The following is a 17546-nucleotide window of genomic DNA, read 5'->3' as shown; positions in this document are numbered from 1 at the left end:
AATTTTTCTTGAGCTTATATATAGAACCTATACATTTTTTTAAATAAAAGGCTATAATTGGATGCAAGATTTGGAAAGGCATATTGGAATAATAGATGCTTTGTAAGACAAGTAGCAGAGAAGGAAAGAACTAAAGAAAAGAAAAGAATGTAAGTGGCTGGACCTACAAAGGAGTTGAATCTTAAGATTTATGTTTTCATTCCTTTTCAAGTTTTTTGATGGATGTACTTTACCCTTAGGATTCCATGGAATAAATTATATAAAAGTTTAAAACTAGTGCAATGTGGTGATGACTATCTTCCACACACACCTCTGTGTATTTGTTTTGATTTTTCACATCAGCAGGATGAACACTGCTCCTTCTATTGTGCCTCCAAGGTGGATATTAAAAAGAAAAGACTTTTATTATTTTCTTTGTTTGCAACTGTGTTACCACATTCAGAGTGTGTGTGTGTGTGTGTGTGTGTGTGAGAGAGAGAGAGAGAGAAAGTGAGAAAGAGAGAGACCAATAGCAATAAAGCGTAGTGACTTTACATACATTCTCTTTGGGGGTAGGTGAAAGTATTTTTGAAAACCAAATGAAAATGTACAGTCTTTCAATCTTGTTCCAACTGTAAGTTCTTTCACATCATTCTAGAATGCCTAGGGCGTAGCTCTCTAGCTCCTTAGCCACTCTATCTTGGTGTCAGACTATCTGATATGATTACAAAAGTAGCACCTTAGGTGCCTCTTGCTTGGCCAGATTGTCCAACCCGGTGATTTAAGAAAAGAGTGCAGGGCCAGGTCTCAGGTGATCTGGGACCGTCTCTGCAGTAACTAATTACATGACTTGCTTCAAATCACTTCACCTCTGTGGGTCACATTGGGAAAATCACAATGAGGGACCAGGGCTCCGTCAGGCGTTTGGAGTCTATTACTTACAAGGGAACAGTGGCTCTACCTCATACTAGCTGTGAGACCTTGGATAAATAAACCTTATTTGCACTTTCAATTTGTAAATGAGGATAACAGCAGCTAGAGCCTGATGTGAGATTTAGCCCTACCATGTCTCAAGTATCTATCATATTGAATGTATTTACTAAATGATTGCTATCATTCCTATTAGTGATCTGTAAAATTCCTTCCAGGACTCACATCCTGTTATTTTTTATTTGTGAGAGAAATAAGGATGAGTGATAGGCAGAAGAAATAAAAATGAAAAACATAATCTTTGTGCATGATACTACCATCCTCATCTATTTGCAAGATTGTGTTGATTGATTTATTTGTTTTTTCACTGCTCTTTCACTTGGAGAAAATTGTTCTTTTAGTGGATGTTATTGCTTGTCTTCAGTGAGAGATGAGTTAAAATGGAACATTGAAATCATTAAAAACATTGTTTACATTTGCATCGTCTTCTCTGGGGGCTATGGGCACCAAACACTAGTTATTGATGCAGGAGTCATTGGGCTGATCTCAAAGCAGACTCTTGGTAGACATTTAAGAGAAGAGTCAACACAAACCATGTGTTTTGTGAGATACTATCCATTACTGGCGCCTGGAAATTCATCAATTTCTTCTCAGTTAAATTTCATAAACCCTGATTCAATTCAGAAAGGGCCTTAAAATGAATTTGGCATTTAGACAGCTATTGGATGGAATGTAATTAATGATTCTCTATTAAGAATATTATGGGTACTGAGAATCATCATTTACCACTTGTAAAGTAAATGTTTTTATTGGGATTTTGAAATTCAGAGTTACCACCTGTTAGAACATGTATAATTTTAGATCTGGAAGAGACCTGTGAGATAATGTCATTGAACCCAACCGTTGTCATGATGAAGAAACTGAGGCCTAGATAAGTTGAATAACTCGAGAAATCTCAGGGCTAGGCAGTAATGGCAATACAAACAGCCTCTCAGTTACTTGCCAGGTGCCTCTACCATTGTCAGGGGTGCCAGAGGGGTGATGAAGCCCTACTTAATCACCCCCTGTTTGCAAAATGACTTCTTCTGCATTCCTAAAACTTCTACTTTGAGTCCCAATATATCTATTTTAAAAAAATCATTACTTTCACATTATATAGAAACAATACTTGAAATCAATTGATCCTTTTGCTGCAACAAGGTCCAGCAAAGTCTTACCATCTCAAGCAGACCCACTGTGCCTATCCATGGTCAGGGAATAGTTTGACTATTGAAGAAGTGCTGGTCTCTTCTAAGCCTTTCCTCAGGACCCACACATCAGACACTCATCTCTGTTCTCCAAAGAGCACACCATGGCTGCTGTGCTCCTTTCTTTCTCTTCTCTGCTTTTGATGCCTTTTCCTTATCTTTCAGCGTCTCTTTATTTCAGAGTGGCAAAAGGAGACCTTAAGAAGAAGAATATTTTTAAAAATGTAGATTTAAGAAGTGAAAGATTCAGTCCGAGCATGGCCAATCGTTAGTAGATTCATTTTTATCTTCTGGGAAAAGGAAGCATACGAGGAGAACAAAAACCTTTTTATCCTCTTTGTTGAATTTATTTGCCCTCAGATGATATTTTTTTCAGTTAGTTTATTTTTCAAGATATTGGAATGTTCGAGATTTTTTTGCAGACTGTTTTATTTTGGCAAATGTATTTCCTGCCTTATACATTTTTTTTAATTTATTTAAGAAGAGATCCTCAGAGCTCCATTCCTTTTTGTTTATTTTTATTTTTTTTTTAAAGGAAGATTGGCCCTGCATTAACATCTGTTGCCAATCTTCCTCTTTTTTCTCCCCAAAGCCCCAGTACATAGTTGTAGAGTTGTAGCTCTTCTATATGGATGCTGCCTCAGCATGGCTTGATGAGCAGTGAGTATGTCCATGCCCAGGATCCAAACCGGCAAACCCTGGGCTGCCGAAGCAGAAGGCACAAATTCAACCACTACACCACCCGGCCAGCCCCCTGCCTCATGTTTTTATACAAAGGAAACCAGTGCTGAGGAGGAGGAAGGCAGGAACAGGAATAGTGCCTTTTGTTTGTTTGTTTTTGTTTTGTTTTTTGTGATTTCTAGCATGCATATTGTATATCACTATTGACTTTCTTTTTAGAAAATCATGTTCTTTATGAGTGAACTCTTGGGTAAAATTTAGGGACTTTTGGAGAATAAAATAATAAATATGTGGGAAGGCTTTAGGGGATATTAGTGTAGTATTTAGAATGCTAGATTTTGATCTATAAAGATGCAAGACAATTATTCCCTTCCACCGCCACTATCATACCTGATTATAATGGTAGGTGACAGGTTGTTAATGCTAGAATCTGCCATGTATATGGCACATATATGTGTGTGTTTGTGTATATATATATACATTTACTTGTAGATGTTGACTGTGATTAGACAAGATACATCTTAACAAATTCTAGAATCATATGTTAGAAGAGGAGAAAGTCTGAGTGTACAGAAAGAATTTTAATGTCTATTTACTTTTATGTCCTCTCAGTTTTGGCAAGAGAACAGACCTGACTATATCAACATCCAGCTGTACCTCAGTCAAACAGATGGGATACAGGTATGTGGTTGGATGTTATTGTAAATTTAACAAGCCTCTTGATGATAGAAGATTTACTGTAGGGGCTGTGCTGGAAGAAAATTTCTGCAGGTGGTTTGAAGAGCAGTTTCCCAGAGGAAGACCTCTTTTGGAACGTGTCCAGAAAACTCATTGTCCTTGAAGTCAACCGTATTATGCCTTTCATTTGTCCTCCTCACAGCGAGCTGGAGCGGACCTTCTGAGTTCATCTCTCTCCTCTTCACTGTCACCTCAAGTGCTTTACCTCTAGAGATCAGGCCATAAGTGAACAGTCCTGTGGTTGTGTTCATGGAGGGGAGGTTTTATGAGGAGAGAGAAGATAAGGTCATACACAGTTAAGCTTATTTCCCTTCAAGGAAAACTGAAAAAAAATAGTCATAGCCATCACTCATTATTTACTTACTGTGTTAGACACTGGGATAGACGCTGAACAGATTTGGGAGGTAGATGCTGTTGCTATCCTCATATTATAGATGAAGAAACTGATGTTTACAGACAAGATTGAAGAGCTGTATAGGTATATAAATCTGGGCATGAATGCTTTCACAAGTTTTATTTTAGCATTTTCCATCATACATTTTCTATCATACTTTGAATACAAAAAATGAATGCTGGTGAGTTACTTCAAAACTAATCTAACCCTATTTTTGCTAGTTGGAGTTTTTACCCTACTTGGTATGTAAAAAATATTTCATTTTACTGCTCTCATGAAGCAAGTCAATATCATTATTTCTCATGGTATTACTATAATTAAGGTACGGAGCATAAATTACATTTCGTTCTCAGTTTGTCTGCCTGGGACTCAGGCACTTTCCCCTTTTTTCTCCCTTCACTCTGACTCTTCGCTGCCAATTCAGATCTAATATTCTGTTCATTGCAAACACTAGTCCATTAGAAGTTATTTGTTGGTAGACCCAAGATTTGGAGCTCTTCTGTTATAGTCTGTCTTGTCTAGGATAATTTTCTCAAATTTGTTATCATAATTGGTGGTATTTTACTCATATAATGAGCCAAGTATGACAACTGTATTTGCAGTGCGAAAACACTTCAATAAAGTTTATGTGCGGCATCCTTTCTTGAGAGTAGGCAATTAGAATGCATTCTTTGAAGTTGTTTAAAAATGAAGCAACTCACTGCAGTCTGGGAAAATCAGCCATTTGTAATAACGACATTCAAGAAGGTAATGGATTTTAAAGGAAAAGAGGAAGGAAATGATGCTTCTAAATGACTGTACTTAATAGGTTGCTATTCTATACTTATATTCTTTATATCACAGCAATTTGGTAGGAAGCCACAGCACCAGCAGAAATGACGTTAGAGAAATGAGGTATTTGTCCAACTTTGTGTCATATGAAATCTAAGTGCTTTCTTTTTGGCAGAAGATAATTGGAGAAAAATATCAAGCACTGAATTCAAGGCTTTTTATTGGACGTCCTCGGTGGAAACTTCTGTTTGATGAAATAGCAAAATGTAACCGAGGGTAAGTACTATTTCTCAGAAAATTTGACATGTGGTTAATGATCAAATTAAAATATTCCCAAGTCATTACATGAAGTTTTTAAAGATGAATTAGTAATGGGTTTACAAATTGCAAAGTCACTTAAACACTCAATTATCACTCTCAAAGGAGGAAGCAAAGCGGGGACCACCTCACATATCTGTAGTGCCAAATAGTTAAAATTTGGCTTAGAAAGTCTATAAAGTATTTATGAACTAGATTCTACTGCCTACTTTTAAATTTGCATAGACCCATATTAAAATGGGTATTCATTCCTCCACATTCCAGTGTATATATCAGGTGATCATTGGAAAATTTTTTCAAAATCATGTTGCCAAACAAGGGAGCTCTACAAATAGTTCTGCTAATGACGGCACTTAAAAAAATCATATTTTTTAACCTTTTTACCAGAATGAATACATTTTTAAAAACTCTTAGTTGTAATATGCAGTCTCTAAGCAGGAATATTTCCAAACATAATTTTTTTTTTTTTTGGAAGCTATGTGGTCATGCATTGCTTAACGATGAGGATACGTTCTGAGAAATGCATCGTTAGGCAATGTTCACTGTGTGACCACCACAGAGTGTACTTACACAAACCTAGATGGTATAGCCTACTACATGCTTAGGCTATATGGTACTAATCTTACGGAACCAACGTCATATGTGTTGTCGTTCATTGAAATGTTCTTATGTGGGGCACGACTATAATTCTATGAAGAACCTTAGCATTATGGACTATGTGTCTATGATCTGAAGAGATTGAAGGAAAGCATTCATTTTAGGGCACAGACTGGCCAGTCCATTTGTCTTCTGTAAACTTATACAAGAATTCTAAAAGCATTTTGAAAACCATATACCCACCCACACATTTTAAAGTTGGCATCGAATAGTTAGTTACATCATAAGTTTCAGTAGTTGCAAAGGCTATAATTTCTAACGTATTTCAGATGTTGACATATTAAAATTAATATAACTCTTTTAAACATATCTGATGGAATCTAAATATCATAGTTTCTTGGTACCAACCTCCTATAATGTAAAGATACACAAACAAGTTTTCATTAGCAGTTGGAAATTTTACGTCATTCTTTTTCCGACTTGAACTTGTGTTTCTATCCTATTTAACCTGCTGAATTTTATCAAAATTCAGTATATTTTTACATTTGCATACGTCTGTTGCTAAGCTAAACATCCTTTTGGAATAAGAATGTACATAAATTGAAGATTTAATTTTTAAAATTTCCTGTCATATTCCTGTCCCATCTTTTTCCAATATCATGCATCTTCGATGGGATAATCTTGTTATACTCACCTGGGTCTTGCTGTGCACCACAAACATTTCCTCTTTCATGGCATTCCGCTGACCTCTGACAAGCGTTCTTTTATTAGTTTTCATAGTATAGTGCTGAAATTTGATAGCTTTTTTTTTTTCGCTCAATTCTGACACCAAACTCCAAAACAGTGGAGGATCATTTACAAGAAATTAGATTGGGATTATTGGTTTCTCTCGTTAGTTCTTAAGAATTCTCATTTGTTATACTGTTCATGATTTAGAGGAATTTTTCCTGTTTATTTGCGTAGTTGGTCATTTTTTTAAACAACAAAGCTGGTTTAAGAAGAGCAAATGTGCGCCATCTACTGTTGACATTTTGTACAACACTTTCGCATTGCGTGTTTGCTCTGGGCAGACATCTAAAATGCATTATTTTAAAAGGATTTTTATGTAGCATACTTAGGAAAAGAGTGGATCAACATTTTAAGGGTTCATTAACCAGAAAAAAATAGTGGATATTTAGGTTACCTCTAGTCCTTTACTCTTACAAACAGTGCTGTAGTAATTATCTTTGCACTTTCTCATGCTCTTGTGAGGGTATTGCAATAGGTTGGAAATGGAATTGCTGGCTCAAAGGGTGTGCATATTTAGATACAGTCCTATCAAAACTGAAAGGCTAAATCAATTTATACTCGATTTACTGTGCATGTGTATATGAGAGTGGTTCCTTCCTTGCGTGGTTTTTTTAAATTCAGAAAATGAATTTTATGATGGTATTACATGATCAAGGAAAGTGAGAGAGCTTTTTAAGTCACCCTGCTTTCGTCATTATTTTAGAAATGAAGAAGCTAGGACCCCAAAAGATAATGATTTGTATAAAACTATGGTTAATGAGACAGAATTCACACATGAACCTATGTCTTCTAATTATAAAGTTCAATGTGCTTTACAGTAGAGCATTGTCACACATAGAATGAGTGGCAATCTTATTTTACCATGTCCTTCTTGGGGACAGTGAGGTGTTGCAAGAAATTGTCATGTTTACTATGTATGTTGCAGCAGAATGTTAACTCTAATGTACTAAAAGCATCAATAGCTAATTTTTCAAAAACATAAAGAGATATTCTAAATCTTACTCTATAAGCAATTCCGTATTTAATAACATATCAGAAAATTATTTATTACGCCTAAGCAAAATCCAGTTTCCTGTTATTTATAATAAAAATGTGTATCATACCTTAATCTAGTTGAATTTATGCATTATGCAAAGGGAGCAATAAAGAATTAACTGTATACGGACTTTGGTGCGGAGAATGACTACTCTGGGGTTGGGTGTAACATCTGAGACCATATCTGTATTTTGCTGCCTCATGATGTTTTAAAAGCAATACAGATAAATAACACCTAGGTTTGGTCTCTCGCATTTGCTCCTGTGTCCCCGTGTCAAGTCATTCACTGCAATACAAGGAGTGAATAATATCTCAAGAGTGAATAACCTCTCATCATATGAGATCCCACACTTACAAATCTGCGTGGAAAAATGAGTATTGGTATAATAGGAAAATACGCACAAATATACTGAACATTTATGGAACTGGTTCCCAACATCTGCCCCAAACAATGTTTTCTGCTTAGCATTTAAGTCTATCTCTACCCAGCTCAACAAAGTTTTTGTAGATAAATCTCTAGATGATTGTTGGGTTCCAGCAACCTTATGCAAATTTAGTGCAAATGGATTGCAAAGATTAATTGTAGATCTTGAAAAAGTTATAGGATTTCATTAAGTTAGTGAAAGTGACATTGGGGAACTCCTCAAATTACACAAAGATCTCTTAGAGTTAGCTAACAATTGAAAAACAAAATGTAAAAAAAAAAATAATAATGATATATGGGTGCTTTAAAAGTAATGATTTCATTATGAAGTATTTAAGAGAAGCCTTTAGGAAATCTGCGAAATTTGAAAAACTATCTCTATAATTGCCTAATGAAAGCCAAGAAAGAAAATAATGGTATCCTATTGTCATAATGCAGTGTTGACAGAGAATGTATACAAACAGACAAAATGACTCATTATCTTTTCATTTTAATGAAAACCACACTATTTTTTTGGGTGGTATAAGTTCAGTAGTTCGATTTTATTCAATTTAAGTAATCCATTGTGTCTAGCTCTGATTTTAATAATCTAAGTTTTGTTAAGTATAACATAATTTATTTTCATACTTATTATTTTCTTCCTTCTGCTCACTTTGGGTTTAATTAGCTTTTATTTTACTAGTTTCTCAAGGTGGAACCTTAGGTCATTGATGTCAGAACTTTGCTCTTTTCTACTAAAAGTGTTTAATACTATAAATTTCCCTCTAAATACCTCTTTAGCTATATCCCACAAATTTTGATGTTTTGTTTTCATTTTTATATAGTTCAAAATGTTTTTTAATTTTCCAGGTGATTTCTTCTTTGACCCATTGGTTATTTAGAAATATGTTGTTTAATTTCCAGTATGTGGGGATTTTACAGATATCTTTTTGTTCTCGATGTCTAGTTCTATTGGGTTTTGTTAAGACAAGATACTCCTTGCGATTTCAGTCCTTTAAAATTAATCAGGACCTGTTTTATTGCCCAGAACATGGTCTGTCTTGATGAATGTTCCACGTACACTCAAAAAGAATTTCTATTCCATTGTTTTTGGGTACAGCACTCTATAAAAATCAATTAGTTCCAGTTGGTTGATGGTGGTATTCAAGTCTTCAATACATGAACCGATTTTCTGTCTACTTGTTCTATCAGTTGGTGAGAGAAGAGTGTTGAAATGATCAACCATAATTCTAGATTTCTCTGTCTTTATAGTTCTATCAGGTTTAGTTTCATGTATATTGGAAATTTTTAGTTGTAGGGTTTAGTTCTATTATTTAAACTATTTACATTTTATTATTACATTTTATTCATTACAAAATATATTTTATTGTTACATGAATTAGAAAATATTGGTTTTTTCCAACTTTATTGAGATATAATTGACATATAATATTGTGTAAGTTTAATGTGAGCAATGTAATGATATGATTTATGTATATATTGCAAAATGACTTTCACAATATGATTAGTTAACAAATTTATCACCTCACATAATTACAATTTGTGTGTGTGTGTGATGAGAACTTTTAAGATCTACTCTCTTAGCAAATTTCAAATATACAATACAGTATTGTTAACTATAGTCACCATGCTGTACATTACATCCCAGAACTTATTCTTTTAACTAGAATTTTGCAACCATTGGTCAACCTTCATCCATTCCCTACCTCCCCACCACCCATCTATTCTCTGTTTCTATAAGTCTGGTTTTTTAGATTCCACATGTAAGTGAGATCATACAGTATTTGTCTTTCTCTGTCTGATTTATTTCACTTAGCATAATGCCCTCAAGGTTCATCCATGGTGCCGCAAATGGCAGGATTTCTCTCTTTTTTATGGCTGAATGGTATTTCAGCGTGTGTGTGTGCGTGTGTGTGTGTCACATCCACACATTCATTATCCATTCATTTTCTTTATCCATTCATCTATTGACGGACACTAAGGTTGTTTTCATGTCTTGGCTATTCTAAATAATGCTGGCAATGAACATGGGAGTGCAGATATCTCTTCAAGATAGTGATTCATTTCCTTTGAATATAAACCCAGACGAGGGATTGCTGGATCATATGGTAGTTCTATTTTTAATTTTTTGAGGAACCTCCATACTGTTTTCCATAGTGACTGTACCAATTTACATTCCCACCAATAGTGTACATGGGTTCCCTTTCCTCCACATCATCGCCAGCACTTATCTCTTGTCTTTTTGATGACAGCCATTCTGACAGGTATGAGGTAATATCTCAGTGTGGTTTTGATTTGCATTTCCCTGATGATTAGTGATATTGAGCACCTTTTTATGTACCTGTTGACCATTTGAATGTCTTTTTTGGAAAAATATCTATTCAGATCCTTTGCTCATTTTTTTAATTGGATTTTTTTTATTTTTATTTTTTTGCTGTTGAGTTGTATGAGTTCTTTATGTATTTTGGCTATTAACTCCATATCAGATATGTAGTTTGCAAATATTTTCTCCCATTCTTTAGATTGCTTTTTCATTTTGCTGATTCTCTTTTGCTATGCAAAAGTTTTTTAATTTGATGTAGTCTCACTTGTTTATTTTTGCTTTTATTGCTGGTATTTTGGTGTCACATGCATGAAATCATTTCCAAGACCAATGTCAAGGAGCATTTTCTCTATGTTTACTTCTAGAAGTTTGATGGTTTCAGATCTTACAGTTAAGTCTTTAATTCTTTCTGAGTTTATTTTTGTGAGTGGTGTAAGCTAGGGGTCTAGTTTCATTGTTTTGCTTGTGAATATCCAGTTTTCCCAGCAGCATTTATTGAAGAGGCTATCTTTCCCTCATTGAGTATTCTTGGCTCCCTTTGGTTGGGTTTAAATCCAGCAGTTTACTACTGCTATTTATCTCACTCTTTTTTTTTTTCTTTTCTTTATTTACCTTCTTTTGGGTTGAGTATTTTTTTATGATTCCATTTTTTCCTCCTGTGTTGGCATATTAGCCATATCCCTCTGTTTGTTTTTTAGTTCGCTTTTAGTGATTTCTTTAAGGCATTGGTTCCCAAACTGCATTCCTTGGATCAGCATCACCTGGGAACTTGTTAGAAAAGGAAATTTGTGAGTCCTACTCAAGATCTGCTGAATCAGAAGCTCTAGGGATGGGGCCCAGCTATCTGTGGTCTTTGGTCCCTGAGGTGATTCTGGTGAGGCTGAAATCAGAGAAACATTGTTCTAGGTTTACGGTGTATATCAATAGCTTATCAAAGTATACTTCACATAGTATTATACCACTCCATGTACTTCCATTCCCTCTGCATCTCTTTGGCTGTTGTTCTTATTCATCTTTCTTCTACATATGCTATAAACCTCATAATGCATTGTTATTACCTTTGTTTTAAACACCAATTATGTTTTAAAGAGATTAAAAATTAGACAAAATATACATTATAATTATTCACAGATTTACCATTTTGGTGGTCTTCATTCCTTTGGGTAGATTCAAATTTCCATCTGATTTCATTCTCCTTCCTGAAGAATTTTCTTTAATATACCTTATAGTGCTGGTTTGCTGGCGATGAATTCTCTCACCTTTTGTTTGGAAAGTTTATATTCCGTCTTCATTTTTGAAAGTTATTTTTGTTTAGTATAGAATTTGCTTGGTATAGAATAGTTGACATTTTCTTTTGTCTTTCAGCACTTTGAAGATGTCACTTCACTGCCCTCTGACTTGCAAAGTTGTGACGAGAAGTCCATCTTTCATTTTCTGTTTATTATTTGTAATGTGTCTTTTTTCCCGCTCTGGCTGCTTTTATGTTTTTCTCTTTGTGTCTCTCTGGTTTTCAGAGTTTGATTATAAGTTGCCTTATATGGTTTTCTTTGTGTGTATTCTTCTTGGGGTTCATTAGATCCTCAGATCTATGTTTTTGTTTTCATCAAATTTGTAAAAATTTTGACAGTTATTTGTTCAAATGTTTTTTCTCTTTCCCTTCTGTCTTCTTTCTTGTTGGGATTATGATTACATATATGTTAAAGTAGTTAATGTTGTCCCACAGGTCCTTGAGACTTTGTTCATTTTAGTTTTTGTTCTGTGTGCTTCCATTTGGATAGATTCTAGTGTTATGTCCTCAAGTTTACTTATCTTTTCTTCTGTAGTGCCTATTCTTCTGTTAACCCAACAGTATGTTTACCATTTTAAATACTGCATTTAATCTCTAGAATTTCCATTTATACCTTTAAAAAATCTTCTATTTCTCTTCTCATCATGTTGATGCTTATCTTTGAACATATGAAGCATGTTTCTCATCACTGTTTCAATGACTGTGCCTGATAATATTATCATTTCTTTCATTCTGGGCCTGTTTCTATTGACTGATCTTTCTCCTTGTATTAGTTTGTTAGGACTTCCATAACAAAATCCCACAGACTGGGTGGATTAAACAACCGAAATTTATTTTCTCACGGTTCTGGAGGCTGGAAGTCTAAGATTAAGATGCCAGCAGTGTTGGTTTCCTCTGAGACTTCCCTCCTTGGCTTGCAGATGACCACTGTCTTGCTGGGTCTTCACATGGTTGGTTTTTTCTCTGTGCGTGTGCACCTCTGGTGTCTCTTTGTGTGTCCAAATTACATCCTCTTATAAGGACACTAGTCAAATTGAAATAGAATCCACTCTAACAGACTCGTTTTTACTTAATCCTGTCTTTAAAGGCCCTATCTCCGAATATAGCCAAATTCTGAGGTCCTAGGGGTTAGAGTTTTAACCTATGAATTTTGGGGGGACGCAATTTAGCCCACAACACTTCTAGTTATAGTTCATAATTTCTTGCTCCATACATTTCTGGTAATTTTTAATTGAATGGTATGCATTTTGAAATTTAGATACTAAATGCCAAATTTAATTTATTTTTTTCAACATTGTTGGACTTGTTTCTGACATGAAGTTTTGTTACTTGGGTTTAGTTTGACCTTTCAAGGCTTGCTTTTAAGCTTTGTTAGTATAGGTCCAGAGCAGCCTTCAGTCTATGGCTAATTTTACCAACATCATCCCTACCCCTTGCAAACAAGGTGATTCCTTTCCAAGAAGGTATTGCCCGTGTATTATATATGGATCTTTCCATTTTGGCGTGTGGGAATATGATCTATTCAGAATCTTGGGTAAACTCTGAGAATTGTTTGACCTATTGCTCCCTGGTAATTCTTTATCCAGATTCACGTGGTTTCCTCTCACACATGAGAAGAGTAGTTCTCAGCCAAGGACTTGAGGATACTCCTCCACAGATCTCCAGAGCTTCTTTCTGTGGTCTCTTCCGTTACATATTTTGCTCCACAAAGTCTAGCTGCTTTGGCCTTCATGAACTCCATTCTTTGTCTCTTCAGCTCAGTGAGACCACCAATCTCTGCATGAATTTGTCTCCTCTGTGCTGCAGCCTGTAGATTTCCTCCAGGCAAAAGCAGAGACAGTTGCTGGACTCGCCTTGTTTTTTCTCTTTTCTCAGGGATCACAGTTTTGTGCTGTGTAGTATTGTCCAGTATTTGAAAATATTTCTTTCATATATTATTTGTTTTTTCCTAGTTTTTTTAACGCAAGAGGGTAAATCTAGTCCTCATTACTCTGTTATGGCTACAAGTAAAAGTTCTATTTTCATAGTTCTTTGTTTCATTTTTCAAGGTGAAAAGTTTTAATAAAACCATTTCTTCACTGTTTGTTATAAATTTTTGGTACACATTTAAATGGATTCACTGTCTTTTTTTTAGCACCAATTATTCTCACATAAGGAGTACATGCTGTATTTGTCCAAGATATATGAATTGTTAATCATTTTGATATCCTAGGAAGAATTCAATGCAAATCTACAAACTTTGGGAGAAGATCAATGTGAAATACTAGTCATTTCCTGGGATTTATTTAGTTTATTTGTTAGGGATATGTATAATTTATCTACTAAAATTTTATGTTATCGAATAATAAAACCTGCTTGGAATTTGTTACAATTATTGCAGTGCATAAATAAAAAAGAAAATGTATTCATATTAATATGCTTTTTGTTTTAATGTGAATATACATTAGTCGCTTAAAATTATCCTTTCAAATTGGTAATAGCTTTTCTTTCTCTTATTCATCACTGTCCATGAAAATCCATGGGATCTTTAGAAAATATGTATGTAAAACATCTAATAAAGGAAGAATTGGGGGCGGGCCCAGTGGCATAGTGGTTAAGTTTGCATGCTCCATTTCGGTGGCCTGGGGTTCACAGGTTTGAATCCTGGGATCACTGACACACTGCTTATCAAGCCATGCTGTGGCAGACATCCCACATTACATATGGGGCATGTGGAGGAAGATGGGCACCGATGTTAGCCCAAAGCCAAACTTCCTCAGCAAAAAGAGGAGGATTGGCAACAGATGTTAGCTCAGGGCTAATCTTCCTCACCAAAAAAAAAAAAAGAGAAAGAAAGAAAAATTGGCATGGTCCACTGTGGATGGACATCTATTAATTGCTGCTCTTGATTTGGTTTCTGCCCTCACCAATGGCTTGTAATGAAAAGGCTAAGGCATACTGCTCACTGTTTGCCTGATAATAGGCAAATATGTGCTCATAGTTACATTCTTTGAATTATCCTGGTTTCTAGTATAAAAATCATGAGGTAAATAAAATATGTTCCTGGTGGTCACTTAACGTTTTTGAATAATTGGAAAATTATTTTCAATACGCAAGGCAAGAAATTAACTTTGCTAATACCTTAAACATGCTCATAAGGCATACTTCTTGTCATGTTCTGCCAAATTTTCCACCTGATTTTCCATTTTCTCCCTCTCTTTTCCCAGGAAAACAGTTGGTGTTTTTTGCTGTGGACCCAATTCAATTTCTAAGACTCTTCATAAACTGAGTAACAGAAACAACTCATATGGGACAAGATTTGAATACAATAAAGAATCTTTCAGCTGAAAATCTTTGAGATGAACCAAGACTCTACAGAAGGAATGAGTGCAATTTATAAGACTTTGAAACTCAGCTGAATCAAACAGCTGTGTCATGCCAAAGAGTAGCAAGGTTTTCTTATTTATGATTATTTAAAATGGAAATGCAGAGAATGTGGCCAGATGACAGGTCACATTACATGTTTAATCTGGAAACCAAAGAGGCCTTGAAGAATATTTGATGTGATGATTCACTTTTCAATGTTCAAATTAAAAGAAAACTATTAGATGCAGACTGTTGATTTTTATGGCAGATTCAAGAACTCCCTAGCGAGGAGCTGCACTTGCTCACTGTGAGGCTGATAGCCTTGGTCCTCTTTAAATTGTTTTTGGTTGAACAAATGCAAGATTGAACAAAATTAAAAATTCATTGAAACTCAGATTACTTTTTCTATGTGAGTATAAATAGAGTAGCTTTGATTTAGAAAAGCCCCAGGCAAACGTATTAGATGTTTGAAAATATAGTACGGGACTCTGTATTGATACGGGTACTTTGTGTCAATATCTAATCTCTCTCACTACTGATGCTAATACCTCTACTTGATGTCTGTAGACTTTATACTGAATGAACCTTGTGCATATGTTGATATAGTATCTATTTTTATATTTTTCTTTCTTCCTTTTTCCTCTGTCTAGGGAAATCTGCCCTCCCTTGGCATGCATTAGACACAATGATTTAATTGGTCCTTTTCATCTCCAATTTATTTAATCTATTACAATTGCATAGTAATGAGGAAAATATCATTACTATAAATTATAAAGGGATATATAGACTGATAGCTTTTTTCCTTTTTCAACATTTTGGCCTCTATTATTTTTATTTACTTTTTTTCCCAGCACAATTTTTCCTAGTTTTTAGCCTCTTAAGGTGATTTGTTTAATTTGCACTTTGAGACCAAAGTGGTCACCGAGATATACATTTTTTCTCTTTTGTCACACTTTGATTTATGCTTGAGACATTGAAAGTGTAGTCATATTCCTGAACAGGAAACCTGTATTTTACTTTCTATACAACAGGAAATATTTCATTAGTTATTTGAATTTAAGTTCAGAATCAATATTATTATTATCACACTATCTGGTGTTCTGGGTCTTGATAGGGAATTATTGAATTTAAAGTCACTATTGGGACTATGCTCTGTGATCCTATCAGCTTATGCTCCCTGGCCATTACATTCTTGGCTCAGAGGAAAAATCTACTTTCCTTTTTACAATTTAGTGATTTTGTTTTGTTAGGCATCTATCAATTGCTATCAAATATAACACATTGCTGAAACCAGTGGCATGATTTATCTTGCCTTTGTTCAAATTTTGCATGATGCAACATAACATGATAGATGCTACTGTCATTTTTTGCTCTGATTCACCAGTAGCAATCAAGTATATTAAACCATCTAGCATTGAATGCCCATATACATATTACTTATAGAAATTTCTTTCTCTCCTTGGAATTCTTTCTTCTCTCTTCTGTGGAAGGAAGGTGAATCAGAAAAAGATGTGGAAAAAGTGCAATGTTCCTACAGATTTAGCTTTGAAGGCATATTCAATAACCAGTACATCTTGGTAAGACGTTCTAAATTAAAAAGAATTGTTAAGATACCTTTGTAATAACACGTAACACAAGAACTTGCAAAAAGAAACTTGAGCTGGTACAGGCTTGATGTGCAATACCGACTCTTTACTAACCATAATTTATATGATTATATTAATACATCTAATTTCAGTAAAACAGGTGGAAGATTTTTCAAAAGAAGAAACATCTTTCCAGATAGGTCTGCCAGTCTAGATCAGCTTCCTTGCCTATTTTAAATTCCAGTTGATGTTCAAATGTTAAGCGTTAAACATAGGTAATTTTTGCTTCTGTAGGTAGGAATGAAATTAGGGCTTCATCATACATGTATAAGAAAGCTTTGTTTTGTTTTGAGGAATTCTTTCTCTGGGGCTAATTCTTGTCATACACATCTTAAAACAGTAATTTTAGTGTCAATAAATGTTAAAATTTCTATTTTTTTATCTAACTCTTCCAGAAATCAAATGAATATTTTTCATTGGTTTCCTTATAAAAAAAATTGAAATGGCATCCTTGAAAGCTCTATAAGCTCACTTTACTTTTACAGCAAATAAAGCAGGCAGGTTTTCTTCACAAGATGCTGTAAGTGTAAGAAACACAATCTATTGGCATGCACACAAACATGAGTAGCCTTGGGGGTTTGAGTTCTGGGGCTATCAGTGTCACTGGCAAATTACCTGTCACTCCAGAATTAAGATTTCTCATTTGGACCAGATTACTAGTTATCAATCTTATTTGGGTAATGTACCTTTTTGAGAACTTGATTAAAAATGAATATTATGATGTTCATATAAAACATTACATACAATTTTGGGGGGGCCCACAATCTCCAAAAGCAAGGACCCTAGTTTAAAAAACCTCTGAACAAAATAATCATCACTATTGGTCTTACTACCTACACTTTTCTTTTCTTTGATTTTTTTAGAAGAAACTATCAATTTTTTATAGATTTATATTAAGAAATTAATTCTATAGACAAAGGAAAAGAAATTCTCTTTGTATGCCCCAAAACAAAGAATCCAATGGAATCTTCCATCAGTTTTTAATCTTCTTGTGTCTCCTGCTTTATGCAAGGGAAGGAAATTTAACATATCAATAATAAT

General features: G+C 34.7%; 1 protein-coding gene across 4 annotated transcripts in view; it reads left to right on the top strand.

The window, feature by feature from the left end:
- NOX4 (NADPH oxidase 4) overlaps nucleotides 1–16893 on the top strand; it is a 140710-nt gene extending 123817 nt beyond the window's left edge. For all 4 annotated transcript variants that reach the window (XM_087433568.1, XM_087433567.1, XM_004434098.3 and 1 more), the window contains exons 16-18: nucleotides 3450–3518; nucleotides 4916–5016; nucleotides 14721–16893. In XM_087433568.1, the coding sequence (XP_087289694.1) occupies nucleotides 3450–3518; nucleotides 4916–5016; nucleotides 14721–14841 (291 nt within the window). In that variant the 3' untranslated portion in view covers nucleotides 14842–16893. The remainder of the gene's footprint in view (nucleotides 1–3449; nucleotides 3519–4915; nucleotides 5017–14720) is intronic.
- The last annotated feature ends 653 nt before the right edge of the window (nucleotides 16894–17546 follow it).

Source organism: Ceratotherium simum, chromosome 7 (assembly GCF_057802395.1).
Source record: "Ceratotherium simum simum isolate JZ-2026a chromosome 7, ASM5780239v1, whole genome shotgun sequence".
Lineage (NCBI taxonomy): Eukaryota > Metazoa > Chordata > Mammalia > Perissodactyla > Rhinocerotidae > Ceratotherium > Ceratotherium simum.
The sequence above is the reverse complement of the archived record's forward strand: the minus strand, read 5'-3'. Positions and strand labels throughout refer to the sequence as shown.